At 46.7% G+C, this 15,914-nt stretch overlaps 1 protein-coding gene across 1 annotated transcript in view; it reads left to right on the top strand.

Moving 5' to 3' along the window:
* The window catches only part of NCAM1 (neural cell adhesion molecule 1), an 87,793-nt gene extending 77,541 nt beyond the window's left edge, over positions 1–10,252 (top strand). The window contains exons 17-19 of the mRNA XM_042780352.1: positions 3,714–3,921; positions 6,739–6,855; positions 10,129–10,252. Of these exons, the coding sequence (XP_042636286.1) occupies positions 3,714–3,921; positions 6,739–6,855; positions 10,129–10,252 (449 nt within the window). The remainder of the gene's footprint in view (positions 1–3,713; positions 3,922–6,738; positions 6,856–10,128) is intronic.
* Positions 10,253–15,914: the final 5,662 nt, after the last annotated feature.

Raw genomic sequence — 15,914 nt, 5'->3', positions numbered from 1 at the left:
GGAGCCCCAGAATTTGAATTTTTAATAAACCATTTCAGAAATTCTGCTGCCAGTGGTGAAGCATTAAGAGAAAGGGTATTTATTTTTCATGCAAAAATAAAATCTCAAGATCAATGATTAATCAGTGACCTACAGAGCATCTTAGCCTGCAAGGGGAAAACACCTTCTCAGTATACACTATGGAGGAAATTGACATTAGGGAATCACGTTCCAGGGAAAACATTCCTGACTGTAGAAACATCTGACTTGGAATGATAGGCTCTTATGGTTAAAAAAGACTTGAAGACATCATCTGTCCCAGGCCCTGCCCAGTGCAAGAGTCTCATCCAGAGCATTACAGTATCCCTGCTAAGGGATTGTCCAGTCTCTGTTTGAATGCCTCCAGCAATGGGGAGCTCACCCACCAAGGTAGCTCACATTATGTTTGAATAGCTCTCTTTGCTTGTTCTTTCTCATATGGAGCTGAAATTTGCCCCGCCCCAGAATTTCCAGCCACTGGTGCTACAGAGTAAGACTCCTTCTTCCTTCTCAGGACACACCTTTAAATATTTGGAGGCAGCTTTCTCATTGCCAGACTAACCCTGCATTCTTTCATTCAACAAATATGTTTTGAACATTTACTATAAGTTAGGTTTGTCCTAGATGCTGGGGAGACATAAGGCAGACTGGGTACCTGCTAGTGCAATCTAGATACTAAGGACATTCGGATAATAAGCATGGAAATGAAGAAAATGGAACAAAGTGATGATGTGGCTGATATTGGGTGGGCGTGCCTCATTAGATAAGAGGTCAGGTCAGGCATCTCTGGGAAGGTGACGCATGAGCTGAGCCCTGCAGGACAACAAAGAGATCCAGGGCAATCCCAGGATGGAGTGTTCCAGGCAAGGCCCTGAGGCTGGAATAGACTGAGGGTGGCCAGCAGGTAGAACAAAGGCAATCCTGGCTGCATGGAGCACAGTGATAGAGGGACAGTGCTGGCAATGGTCAGTGGAGTAGACAGAGGCCACATCACATATAAGGGCTTTCAGGCCAAGACAAAGAATTTAAATTTAATATCATATGAAATGGTATATCACTGCCCTAGGTATCCCACCATTGCTTTATGCCACAGCTGAAGCCTTTGCACCCTCCTTCCCTTTCCTCCAACCCTGAACTTACTCATCATGTGTGGCCTTCAAACTAAGCACAGCTCCAGGCTGGGTTGGCTGAATCCAGATTAGAAGTTGTTCTAGCTGCTAGCCTCCCATACACATAGAACCACTTTTCAATAATTTTTTTTCCTCCTTAGATTAGTTCCATAAAACCATATTCACATATAAACCTGAGACTGTAGAATTATAGCAGTGGTCAGTGGTCTTGGCCATTGATTCCAAAAACACAGATGTGCCCCTTCACAAAAAGTACTTTTTTTAGGCTGCTTCTGCAGGAAGTAGGCATTGAACACCTATCCGGTACGGATGTCATGACAGTATAGCAGCTTGAGTACATTGTCCCGAATGATGAGAAGCATAAGCTAAAATGTCTTCCTATTCAGGGAAACAGCTTGAGATCCAGAGCATGAGGCCTGTAATTTTCTCATTGCTTTTTGGGTGGAATGTGTGAAGTCCATGGGAACTCTAATAGGTGCTTTTGCCTTGTGAGACAAACCAGAAATACTTCTGCATCGGTGGCTGCTAACAAAATGACCTACTGGCTGACCATTGGGGCCAGTGGCCAGCTTCTTGCCTCCAGAGCCCAGAGACAAGGTGGCTGGAGTTGGATCCACTGAGCATAGTCTTGCTAATTTTGACAACTTCCTAAGGAAATCGGCTGAGTCTTCCATGCAGAGTTAGGAGGATTGAGCCAGAGAGCCTGAGGAAGAAAAGGCTGGGAGAGAAGACCCAGGTCCCAAGGGGCCAAAAATATTCACAAAATGGGAAAACTCCTCCAGCTCCTCCATTTGTGCCCAGAGTGATGAGGAATAGGTTGTGGGTGGTCATCCCTGGAGTCTGAGCTGGTAGCCCATACCCTGAATTGAAGTTTGAAATAAAGACTAGGGGAGTGGGACTGAAGAAGCCCTGCCATACCTGAGCAGACCCCTGGAACAGAGCAGTTTCCTGGGAACATTGACTACATGAAAAAAGAAAAGAGCATGGCCTATCAATGATGCCAGTTACCTTGATACTTTGTCCTTCCATTTTCTGGCATGGTATGTGGCAGCCAGGCCACTGGTCCTGGCCCTGGCACTCACCAAAGGTATAATGACTGGATATGGAGTCAGGCTGGGGCAAAGATCCAAGTAATCGCCACAGATCATGCCTCTAGTTCTCAGAACTGGGTGATCCTTGTGGCCCTGAAGGCACAAGAAGCTTCCAACAGTGCTGGCTGATGGTTCTAGAACCATGTCCTTACAGAAGAATGAATCAGAAATGCCCAGATTTCAGACTGGGCGCATTGTTTCTACACTGGCTTATCTGCAGAGATGCAGAGAGCTCACATCAGTTCTTCCCTCCCTCCCTGTGACTGTTCATCTCTCAGATGTTGGTGGGCATCACCAAGGGGTGGTAGGCACATCCAAGATGACTAACATCAATCACCATGACCATGCAGATGAGCACTTGGGGTCCCAGAGCGCTGCACCAGAGGTGCTTCTGAGATGCTATCCATAGCCCAGAGTGTTGGGAGTGCTATGGATGGACATCAGGGGATTAAGAGACAGAGACAGAGTCATTCGAAGTGAGCCCAGCCAGATCCGGAATGTGGCATACTGCTTGAATGTGACAGGGTGTGTCCGTGTGTGGTGGATGTTTGTCCTGCGCATGAGTATGCCTGTCTGTGTGGGTGTGCACCTCTGTGTGAGGTGGCTGGCTTTCCTGAAGTCTCATCCAAGCATGTCTGCACTCCCAGATGGTGAGTATTCCCAGACCTTTCACCTTACCCACTGGGCCTGGGCACACTACCTTGTCTCCAGAGTCACACAGGCTCCATTCGTCTTCCTGGGTAGCATTGAAGAAGGATAAGCCATGAACCCAATGTGGTCCAATATTGAGCTCCTTTGGAGCTTTTCCTAAAGAGAGGGAGAGGAAGTAGAGTAGTGCACTGAGGGGTCCTGTTGTGCCTGATGTCACCACAAGCCCAAAGGAAGCCCTAGGGATGCTCTGTCCCCCAACTAGTGACCCTCCACCTGACTGCTCCCAAGAATCAGGGGCCAGCCTGGAACCAGTTACCACTGCCTGCCTGCCTACCCTGCAAAACTGTTAGCTGTTCTCACTGGTTCAGGCAAGACACAGCAGAACTCTCTACTCTTGCAACTGCCCCATCCCCCAGTGTCTTCAGACCCTGACTGGCTGGGCACAGCCTGCTTCCAGGGTTCATGGGAAGACCAGCTAGCTGAATGTGGATCTCGGGGAGGCCCAGGCAGAGGGCAGAGATGGAGATGTGGCTCCAGCCCCTGCTCTCATTCTGATTGTGGTAACCTCATTGCCCTGTCCCCAGGTCTGTGAAATGAGGCTGCCATCCCCCCTCTTGAGGATAAAGAGAGACCTTGTCTCAATACCTGGGCATAGTAAGACCCCAGGGAAGGTGGCATGCTGGACATGAATGCCATGACTTTGTCATATGGGTCCTACCCCATCCCCAAGGGGTGGTAGTTCTCTAGAGCCCAAGGGGATCTCACTTCTCAGTCTGTTAACCATAGGTTCTCTCTCTCTCTTTCTCTTTCTCCCCCACTCAAGCTAATGGCAGCCCCACCTCAGGGCTGAGCACTGGCGCCATCGTGGGCATCCTCATTGTCATCTTTGTCCTGCTGTTGGTGGTTGTGGACATCACCTGCTACTTCCTGAACAAGTGTGGCTTGCTCATGTGCATCGCTGTTAACCTGTGTGGAAAAGCTGGGCCCGGGGCCAAGGGCAAGGACATGGAGGAGGGCAAAGCTGCCTTCTCGTGAGTACAAACCCTCCCACCTCCACTGAGGTTTAGGCTCTGCCCCTAGCTGGGCAGCAACTGCACCACCTCTGAGCCATTACCTAGGGCCTTTTCCTCAGCTTTATGATGACCCCATGTGTGTTAGCGTACAACTGTGCTCCTAAGCATTTTTAATGATTGGTTTTTCAGAAGTAGGTTGCTAGGCCTCTCTTCTGAGTCCTGAGTGGGCCCAAACCTCCAACCTTTCAGTCACCAACTTTGCACCATCCATGAGTTGGAATCCACTAGGCAGCAACTAGTTCACTGGTTTTCCTCAGCTTTAGTTTTCCCATTTGAAAACCCCCAAGGGGAAAAAGTGCAATTAGAATACTGTTTCTCAAAGCATAGCTTTGGAAGTTCTTGTTTGAAAGGCAGATTCTTGGGCCCAGTCCCAGGTCTAGTGTATTAGGATTTTACCAAAGCTTGAAAATCCCTATGAAGTAACAATGAGCAGAATTGTCCTAGCTGACCCTGGGAAGGAGGTGGAATGAGGGAGCCAACATTTAAGGAACACACTCATTCATTCAGCAGCTGTTTATCAAGCATCTACTGTGGTCAAGATGACATTGCCCCCAGGCCCTAAGGTAAAACAGTAAAACAGACAAAAAATTGAAAAACGCCTGTTCTCATGGAACTGAAGATCAGATGCTGAACTCTCCAACATCTGTGGAGACACAGATCCTGAGCCAGTCAGCAGGAGACTTCCCAGATTGTCATTGGGTGGGGCTGAGTTGCAGCAGACTTGGAAGGGGTCTGAATAAGGAAATAAGTTATTTACTTCCACATGCTAGGCACTACAGATACATACTATAGTGGGGTTCTCCAGAGAAACAGACCAATAGGACCTATATATATCTATCTGTCAAGAGATTATTTTAATGAATTAGCTCAAAGGATTATGGGGACTGGGAAGTCTAAGTCCATAGATCAAGCAGCAAGCTAAAAACTCCGACAGGTTATCTATATTAGAGTCTTGAGGCAGGATTTCTTCCTTGGAAAACCCAGTTTTTGCTCTTCAGACCTGCAATGATTGGATGAGCCCCTCCCTCCACATCATGGAGAGTACTGTGCTTTACTTAGAGTTGACTGATTGTAAATGTTAATCACATCAACAAAATACCTTCAAAGCAACATCTAGAGTAGAGTTTGACCGAATAACTAGGCACCAGAGCCTAGCCAGTTGATGCCAAATTAACCATCACACATGTACATATATGTACACAATCATACTTGCATGTGCATATATAGACACATGCGTGTGGATTGTTTGAATCTTTATCTGTGCTAGATACTGTGCTGAGCACTTTGCATACGTTATCTCATTTAATCCTCTAACAACTGGGCAAGGGGGGTATTTTTTTTTTTTTTAATTAGGATTTGGGTGAAGATTTACAGAGTAAATTCACTTTTCATACAGCAGTTCACATATACTTTGTCTCATGTCATTGACCAAAATTTACAATGCAGCAGCTCCCCTCCCACTTCCTCCCCATAGTTACCTCCTCCCAGTGTCCATCCCTTCATACTCTTCTGCACCCTGAGCTATCTCCCTGTGCATAAGCAGCCCTTCCTTCTCCCATGATTGTTCTCTCCAGGGCATGTGTCTACTTGAGGTAAATGTTTAACTCACATGCCTGTACTTTGTTTGGCTGGAAACCACAGTTGTGGGTTCAATTCCAGACCTGAAGGACAGCTAGGGGCCATAGTCTCAGTGGTTTCACCAGGCTCTATTGGACCAGCAAACCTAGTCCCCACCTTCTTCTTTTTTTTTGCCTCCAAATGATTTTGAGTTTTGTTCCACATTGTTCTCCCTCTTTATGCAGGATCTCCTACATCCCTTCCAAGTGGATGACAGTGGTAGCTGGGCACCATCTAGTTCTTCTGGTCTCATAGTTATATAGGTTGCAGATCGGATGGTGTACCAGTCGCTAGGACTGATTGTTTCCATTAATTTTGGTTTTCTTCTTTCTTCTTGACGAGGAGAGACCCGTTGTTGCATCTAGATGGCAGCTTCCTAGCTTTTAAGGTCCCAGTTGCTACTCGCCAAAGTAGTAGGTGGAACAATGTTTTGTATAGTATGTTATGCCAATTGAGCTTGATGTCCCCTGCGACTATGGTCCCAAGCCCTCAGGATCAACTACTCGGTCCCTCTGGGTAGCTGGCTGTGACCAAGCAATGACCATAACCTTGCCCCTTGTCAGCTCTACTATACACCTGGGAATTCTGATCATTCACATGAACTTACAGGACCATTGTCTGCCAACCCTATATATGATCTTGGATACACTCTCCATTTAGACATACCTAATTGTTTAGCTTGTTCACCTATCTATCCATCCCTATACCCATGTTTGCTTTCACTGACAACTCAGTACTGTATATGCAAAAGGGTTCATATTTGTTGTCTGTACTGCCCATGTAACTCTCTCTATGTCTTTCTCATCCTCAATGCTGCCATATTGGTCACTCACATTTGGTACATTGCCCTTCTCCTCACCCAAATCAATATTTATCTCTATCTATCTAACAGCATTAAGGGGGGTATCATTTGCCACGTTACACAGATGAAGAAACTGAGACAAAGTGTAATTAAATCAAATGCTCAAGAGCACACACCCAGCAAGGGTCGGTGCTGAGACTTGGATACTTGTGTCTGGCTCTGGAGTGCCCACCCCCCTCCCTGTACCAAGCCTAAGCCCCTCTGGCTGCCTGAGCAAGCCCACCTGCCAGCCCTTGGGCTAAGCCTTGTACCCTGATCTGTAGCTGGGGTTCTAACAAGTAGAACTCTCTCCACAGGAAAGATGAGTCCAAGGAGCCCATTGTGGAGGTGCGAACTGAGGAGGAACGGACCCCAAACCATGATGGAGGGAAACATACAGAGCCCAATGAGACCACGCCACTGACTGAGCCCGAGTACGTGGGCGGGTGGGGCCTGCACCTCTTCGGTAGACCCCCCGCCTCATCCAACCTACCCATACTTCCCATGCTTCCCACCCACAACTCCTGGCCCACCATTGCAGGCCAGAATTCTGGAGCCCTTGGTCAGAAGACCCACTTGGCCAACAAATGCCTGGCCTCATTCTCTCCTTAGAGAGAAGGCATTCTCAGTTATATTGGGGATGGCTATGGAGGCAGGGGTCCTTAAGAGGCTCTTTGGATAAATGGGGATCCTAGGCCCTGTTCCCACATTACATACACATCCTAGCAGTGCACAAGAAGATGACACCTCATTGACAGAGACTGACATTTTGAGAAGCTTAGGAGATTCTGCTTAGGACTTCCTAGAGTTTCAGAGTTTTCTGTTTTCTTTCCCAAAAGGCAAGGGAAGTTGGACATATGATAAAGTTCCCTGGCCTTCCTGTTTTCTGAAGCCTCAGAGGTCCTCAGAGACTCTGACCAGCTACACTACGCTGCCTGCCTGGCCATCCTGGGTACAGTGGGTTTGAAGGGAGTGAAATTTAATGGAACCACAGAATCTGTGACTGTAATATCCCACGTCCCTTAGGGACCATTTAGGGTCTCATCCTTTACATTATTCCCAACCTTCCCATCATTGCCTACGGAGCTCTGCAGGGCAGCTGGGCCCAGCTACTCCAGAACCTATGGAGCCTTCGGTGGGCGGACAATGAACTGAAGGCTCCTCTCCCTGAGTGGATGTTTGGGACAGGTCTATTAGGGAGAGGGAGCCCTGTGTGGAGTGCTGGAGGACTGTCAGCAGGGAAGGAGGTCTGCAGGTCCCTTGTAGATTCCATGTATCTCTGTCGTCTGCTGTGTCCTCTTCTGCTCATCTGGGCACGTGCTTCCTCTCTGCATCCCCTTCTCTCTGTGGGCCTGTGTCCGTGTGTGCGCGAAACTGCATGCCCCACCCCACAGCCCCTCTCCTTGGCTTCCACCCTTTACCCCCTGCTTCTCTGTCACGTCTCGGCTTCATTGTCTATTCTCTCTACTTCCTATCCTCCCCACAGGCTGCCTGCTGACACTACAGCCACTGTCGAGGACATGCTGCCTTCTGTCACCACCGTCACTACTAACTCTGACACTATCACCGAAACCTTTGCCACTGCTCAGAATAGCCCCACCAGTGAGACCACCACCCTCACCTCCAGTATTGCCCCCCAGGCCACGGCCGTGCCTGACTCAAACTCTGTGCCGGCTGGCCAGGCCAGCCCCTCCAAGGGGCCTGGTGTCTCGGCCTCCTCCCCACCCCCAGCTTCAGCCCCTAAGGTCGCCCCTCTCGTTGACCTGAGCGACACCCCAACCTCAGCCCCCGCCACTAGCAATCTATCTTCTAGTGTCCTGGCCAACCAGGGGGCTGTCCTTAGCCCAAGTGCCCCTGCCAGTGTGGGTGAGGCCCCCAAGGCCCCTCCTGTGAGCAAGCCAGCCTCCAGCCCAGCTCCTACCCCAGCTGGGGCAGCTAGTCCCCTAGCAGCAGCAGCTGCCACTGCCACAGAAGCCCCCCAAGCCAAGCAGGAGGCTCCCAGCACCAAAGGCGCGGACCCGGAGCCCACCCAGCCTGGCCGCGCGAAGAGCCCGGCCGAGGCAGCCCTCGCTAGCCCGAAGAGTGAGGCTGCCTCCGTCAGCGCCACAAACCCTTCCCAAGGCGAGGACTTTAAAATGGACGAAGGGAACTTCAAGACCCCAGATATTGACCTTGCAAAGGATGTTTTTGCAGCCCTGGGCTCTCCTGCTCCCGCCGCCGGGGCCAGTGGACAAGCCCCTGAGCTTGCTCCTTCCACTGCAGACAGCTCTGTCTCGCCTGCACCAGCAAAGACCGAGTACGGCTTCTCTCTGTCTGCTGTCGTCGGGTTGTGTCCTGTGGTGGTGTGCGTTTGTGCTGTGCTATGTCTTCCTTGTTAGATGTGTCTTCAGACTAAGCCAGGGCGTCTCTGAGGCAACTGTCAACCAAGGAGCTGGGAGAAGGCAGAGTAGGGCCAGGCAGCTGGGCTGGGGGGCAGCCTCTTGCTCACTAATTAGGCCATGTTAATTATGCTTTATCCTTATCGTCCTAGCAGTAGCTTCTGTTTTCCCTGGGGGGAACCTGGCAGCAGGGGCACTGATGAACATAACTTGGGAAGCCAGCTAAGGAGGCCACGATGCCCTTATCAGCCACCCTGGAGCTGGCAGTCATGTGTTAGCCAGTCCCAGACTGAGTCGCCACCAGAAAGGCAGGAAGAAAAGAGGGAGGCCTTTGAGCCTGTGTTTCGAGAGGATTCAGTACAGCAACTCCATCACACTCTGGCCGAGATGCCCACAACCCACTCCCCTTCTTGCTTCTCCTGCTCTTAGAGAGGCTGGAAGACACAGGGCTCCCACGCACCAAGTGGCTGCTGAGTCTCTAAGTTCAAGAGAAGGCCCTTAACCTTGTAGGTTTCTTAAACATCATGCCAAAATGCAATAACACCTGCTCAGGCAGGCTCTGTACCTGCCCCAGGTGCAGCCTTAGACCTGGCTCCTGTTCCTGGTACTGATGGAGGCAGGAAGCAGACCTAGATTTTTTAAAAGGCACCTGTGATTCCCCCAGATAAGCTGCCACCCAGAGCTACAAGCAGAGTCTTACCAAGAGGCTCTGATTTCACCATTGGGAAGTAAAAGGGCTCCAACAGCCCTGTCCACTGAGCCTCCCTCAGCCTCCTATGCCGTCCTTTCTCATAGCAAAACAGCCCACTCTGGCCTTTCACCAGACTCCCCTGGAAAGCTGCCTGAGTTTAAAAGAACATGTTCTCATCCTACCCAGGCAAACCAAAGAAACGTCATCATAAAACCCAGAGCATGGGGCAGGGGAGGTCCAGGCAAGAGCAAGTTGTTTGTAGAGGGGCCAGTACTATGGAGTCAGCCTAGGATGTCTCCTTTATATCAAGCTGAGCTGCTGCTGCTTCAGCTGATCAGAGTAAGAAAAGGCTACATCCACTACCCCATTCCACTACCCCAAACAAAGACAGAGCCCCCTTGGCTGCACATTCGAACCCTCTGGTGCTTCTAAGAGTCACCATGCCCAGACCAATGAAGTCGGAAGCTCTGGGTGCAGGACCCAGGCAGTAGTGATTTTCAGAGTATCCAGGTGATACTGGCGAGCAGCTGAGGTTGGAGACCAGTGCTCTAACTGGAGCCTCTCCTGAGGGCTGGCTGAAGGGGTGAGTTGGCTGCAAGACATGGGTTCAGTGGTGCTCTTTTCCCAATTCTCTACAGGAAGGGCCCTGTAGAAGCAAAGACGGAATGCCAGGAGACAGAAACGAAGCCAGCGCCACCAGCTGAAGTCAAGATGGTCCCCAACGATGCCACACAGACAAAGGAGAACGAGAGCAAAGCATGATGGGTGATGAGCAGCGAGCAAAGATCAAAATAAAGAGTGACACAACAACTTCACCAGAGCATTTCCAATACCACCCACGCACGCATGCGTGCACACACACACAACACACACACACACACATGCATACATCTCATTCCTCTAGTGTCTTTTGCCTTTAAAAGAAAAATAACAGATAAACATTGGATCTCCTTTTTGTAGATTTATAGAAAGGATTCCTTTGTTGCACACTCACTTGTAAGAAAATGAGATAAAAATGTTAAACCCACAGCCAAACTAGGACACGCCGTTCCCTGAAACCATTTAGAAACCAAACAAAAGGACCCTAAATTAAGAATCTAGGAAGCTCAGAATAAATCTAGGTTCAAGACAAATGCACTTGGTTTACCCAATTGGCACTGACCAGTTTCAGAGAATTACTTCCAGGCACTAAGACAAACCGAATGAACAAAGTCCACAGTTTATTTTTATACTTTCAGTCGAGTTTGAACTCTGTAAAACCTCATAAATAAGTTATAATTTCTGTTCACTTTGTATTTGTTCAGTGTGCAAAGTGTGTCACCCTTTCTAGCTGAATTCAATTCCCACGTAGACTCTTGTTTTGTAGGAAGGATGCCACATTGCAGCTTCTGGGGATAGATTTCGATTTGCAGTATTTGGACTTCTTTTTCTTTCTCAGCCTTCTTTTTTTTTTGCCCCCCCCCTTTCTGTTGCTTTCTTTTCCAGTGTTTACAGATTGACAGATGTTAACTTTGATTGTGTTTAAATGTCCATGTAAAATAGCTGCCTTTTTTTTTTTTTTTTTTTTTAAATAACAAATACCACCTAGAGGTGAGTAGAATCCTCACCACCTTGCTTTAGCACAGGACACCTTTATGAAATATGATTGTTTACAGTGGCTCTTCCCCCATTCTGATTTGAAATTTTTACCTGGGTCCAGCTCAGGTATCTCATTCTAAAATGGTTTTGCTCCTTGGTTTTCAGTTCTTTTGATTTTCCGTTGGGGGTTAGACCACTTTCTGATTAACCACCACCTGCCTGCGTCTGTGACAAAGGACCTGCTCCCCAGGTGTGCTCGCCCTTCCTTCTGAAGGACTCACGAGGCTTTGTTGAATGAAGCAGAGAAGATTGTATAGTTGGGGCTGGTCTTGGTGAACACACATGTTTTACCCCAAACATCCCCTTTTTTGTAGAAAGCCAAATAAAATATATACATACAATTTCCTTTTGAGCCCAGAATCTAGATTTAAGTGAAAGAGCACGTGTGCTTCAGGGAATTAGTGTCTTTTTTTGGAAATCTGTTGAAGTAAAGTAACATCGGCCTTCTGTTCGCTTAGGCAGCATGTGTAGAAACAAAAGAAAAAAAATAATAACAACCTGCTGTCTTGAGTCATAATACAACTTTCCTGGATTGGAAACCAAGTGGGGGGGAGGAAAAAAAAAAAAAAAACAGAAACTTTAAGGGGGATGGGGGGGGGAGAAGGGAAAAGCCAGCCCTTTGTATAGAAATTTTGCTTTTTTTCTCATTCTACTTTAGAACTGCAAGCTTGTGCACTGTGGATGCGTGAATATTTTAGTGTGAAACGTGTTTTTGTCATAGTATTGAAATAAAACTTCAACATAGTTTGGTTGTGGAAGGTATAGCAGATAGTTCAGAAAAAAAAAATATTCAGGAAAAAGTACACTCTTAAAAGGAATTGAAGCCTTTAAACAAAGAAAATGAAATAAAAATGATTATGCTGATGAAGGTGAACAGAAATCAGTACTCTGGCATGCGTTCCTTTTCTAAAGTACAAAACAGCGAGAGGTTAGAGTGGCAAGACTGCCTCTGAGTTCCTTATTCTCTGGGCCACAAGCTCCAATGTTCTGACGATTCTGCAGTCTGATCAGTGGCGATGCTAGATTATCATTTCAAACTGTGAAAAATTATGGTCTTGTCATTTGCTAAATGTGGGGTTATTTTGCATTTTCTCAGCTCCTGGGGATGGAAATGGAGGATGCCAGCCTACACAGCCATGGCCTCTTGATTCTAGGGCTTGTATACATCTATGGTTCAAATGCACAGTCCTTCAGGAAGAAAGGAAACCAAGGAGGGTTGTTAGAGCACACAGCAGACTGGGCGAGCTTGGATGTCTGAGATGGGGAGGGCCCAGCAGGAGCGGTGGCCCTTCTAGTCACCAGATTGTTCAGTAGGGTCTATTCCTCACCTTGGCATGTTAAGGGCTTTGGCCAATGAAGCCAAACCCACATTATATCTCACCAAGACTAAAAATTTCATTCGCAGTGGTTGTGATTAGGCAAACTAATTTTGGTTCTGATGGTTAAGAAGAGACCAAGCAAGGTATAGTCATCCCTCCCTCAGATAACCCGGCCCAAGGTAGCTGACACTGCCCCCCCACCCCCGAATCCTGGCTCCATCATTAGCTGGAACTGAAGACCGCCCACGTTTTGGTCTGCCCCTCTCCCATAACACAATATAGGTCTGCCTCAGCATGCTAGAGCTTTCCTTTATTTTCAGTAAAACAAAGAGCAATGCTTTCTCTACAGTTCAAGAGGGAGCCATTTTATTTCCAAGATGTTCTATTATGTTAAGAAATAAACGCTTAACAATTTTCATTTTTTAGTTTTTGGACGTGGGATCAACTCCACCAGTTTCCAATGTCTCTATGTGTCTATATGTGTATGTGCCATACATGTGTATTCACATAAATACCGGCACAGCTAGGTTCTGCTGGAGGGGCACTCAAACGCCACGTGTGGGGTCTCCCAATCCTGAAGGGCCGTAGTGTACATAGTGCAGCTTTTGACGTGGATCTCTATTTTCACACTTTTCTATGGAGCCTTCCAAATCCCAGGTTTTCACTCTACGCTGTCTGTCTGATGGTGGTTTTCAGACCTCCATTAACATCCCTACCCAGCATTCCCTACTTCGGGGGCCTTCTCTCTTGTTATAATACTTTTTACCAAGTGAAACATCGAGACCACCTTTGTTTCCATTCTCACTGGTGTAAATACTGAGTACTAACTGAGAATTTTGACTTTGCATTCTGTCAGAATACTTGTGTTCAATAAAAATTGAAAGAAAAAAGTATGGTCAAACTGGGATTTCTTTTGATTCATGAGAGAATGTTAAGGGAATCAATTGTGCAGGTTCCTGTGGTTGTGCTGAGCACCAGCTACCAGTCGCCACTGAGTCATCCCCAACTCATGGTGACCCCATGTGTGCCAGAGTAGAACTGTGCATTATAGGCTTTCCCACTGCTGATTATTTGGAAGTAGAACACTAGGTCTTCCTTTCTTCCAAGGCACTTCTGGGTAGACTAGAACCGCCAACCTTTTGGTTAGCAGCCAAGCACGTTAACCATTTGTCCCACTCAGTGACTCCATTGCAGAGCAAGGTCATTTAAACCTAGGGTCTTGCCTTCATGTTGCCTGAACAACGACTTCTAATTTTTTCTTTACTGCTTAATAGAGAAGTCCTAGTTTAGAAGGGTCAGGCATCAGATTCAGAAAGATTTCACTCAAATCCTGGTTCTGTCACTTTTGACTAACATTAGGAAAGTTGCTTAATTGTCCTGAGATAGTTTCCTCTTTTGATGAACAGGAAATACCTAGCTTACAGAGTTGAGATATTGGCTAATGAATGAAACGGTATATGTGATGGCTTAATGTAGTACCTTCTTGGAATATAGTAGGTACTATACAAATGGTAGTTATTGCTGTTGGAATACCAGGTATGTGAGACTGTTCAGACCCAATTGGAATAACAGGCAACACGTGAACTTTAGGTGTCCAACAGTGAGGCAGGCAGATGAGGCTTATTCTAGAATAAATGTTACCTCCCTTCTATTATTGCCATACTTCTCAGCATATAGAGCACTGAGTCAACTCATGGAGCTTTATTAAAGTCTCTGAATTAGAGAAAGAGTGAAGAAAATTTTGTATCAGCTCAAAATTTTTCTTGCCTATGATACTGTGGATCTATCTGGAAGAAGCAGCCACTAGAGTGGGAGCTGTCTATTATATGAAATCGAGTTCCCAGAGAAGAGCTGGTCTCAGGGCTAGGTCTCCAAAAAACCAAACTCATTTCCATCAAGTCATTTCCAACACACAGCAACCCCTATAGGGTTTCTAAGTCTGTAAATCTATATGGAAGCTGACTGCTTCATCTTTCATCCACAAAGTGACTGACTGGTGGGTTTGAACCACTGACCTTTTGGTTAGCAGCCAAAATACATTACTTATTAAGATTTAAAGGGAACATGAAAAGATAACCTCTCCGTTGATCCAGAGGGCATGCTTCCAGAACCTTTCTACTCCGGAATCCTCTCAGATTCATTCAGTAAATATTGAGCATCTCATTAAGTGCAATGGTGATATAGCAGTGAATGAAACAGTCCTCATGGAACTTACATTCAATATGGAGTTGGGGCAGTCAGTAAACACATCAATACCTGATATGCTAAGGTGGTCCTTGGCCATTCACATGTATTGTGGTTCTCCTTTTCCTTCTTCCAGGAACATGGTAGGATTATACTTCTCTGCCCATTGGAAGATAGGCATGGTCATGTGATTCATTCCAGTCAATGGGAGATGAGCAGAAGTTATGTATATCATATCTAGGCAGAGCATTTGATAGCCAGTGTATGTCTTGCCATAGTCCCCTTCCCCAAACACAATAATCAGCAATGCTCCAGATGGTGGACATGCCATCAACCTGGGCCCAGACTGAGGGATTGTGACCAGAGTCCCCAGAAGACCCATGATGGACATGCAGTGTATGAGGAATAAACCTTGTGGTGGGCTGGATGGAAGGAAGTAGGGAGTGTGTGTGTGTGTGTGTGTTACAAACTTTACTGATACAAAGGATGTAACACAAATAATATACTGTACAAGATATTGAAGTTCTATATATCTAATTGATTCAGAATGTTTTGATTCATTTCTGCCAAACTGATATTCATAATCAACCTATGGTTACAGTTGAATGAGGGTAGCTCCAACATGCATGTTGGTTGGTTGATACATTCATTTATGTTAAAGAATAAGATGAAAGTGAAACAATGAAAATGTATTCCAGAACTTCTCCCATTATTCATGGTGTGAATGACTACTGCTTTACTGAATCAGGTAGAAGTTTTTGTATACTAAAAGAAAAAAGCCTCAATTTTTCTGTGTTACTCACAATGTAATGACTGTGGGCATTGCACAGTTTAAAACTTAATCTGCATCATTAATAATTTCCCCATCACTTTCTTTCTTAACTCTAAGGAGCTCTGGTGGCATAATGCCTAAGGCATTTGACTACTAACCAGAAGGTTGGCAGTTCAAACCCACCAGCCACTGTATGGAAGGAAGACTGGGCAATCTACTTCCATAAAGATTTATCGCTTTGGAAACCCAAAGGGGTCTCTAGGAGTTGGAATCGACTCAATGGCAGTAAGTTTGTGGGGTTTTTTTTTTTTTTTTTTTGAGTTCTTAAGTCTAGGCAAGAGCCAGAAAAAGCAATCAACCCTTAATCTATAGTATTTACTTATTTCAGTAGAGTGTGAATACTCCCAGTATGGCTGATTCCAATGTGTTGTCACTAAGTGAGGAGTTAGGTAGAGACGCATGCTGTTATTGGGTGCTGTTGAGTCAATTATAGCTCAGAGCTACCCTACAA

This window comes from Orycteropus afer, unplaced genomic scaffold, assembly GCF_000298275.1.
Source record: "Orycteropus afer afer isolate SDZICR_OR568_19922 unplaced genomic scaffold, OryAfe1.0 scaffold00036, whole genome shotgun sequence".
Lineage (NCBI taxonomy): Eukaryota > Metazoa > Chordata > Mammalia > Tubulidentata > Orycteropodidae > Orycteropus > Orycteropus afer.
The sequence above is the reverse complement of the archived record's forward strand: the minus strand, read 5'-3'. Positions and strand labels throughout refer to the sequence as shown.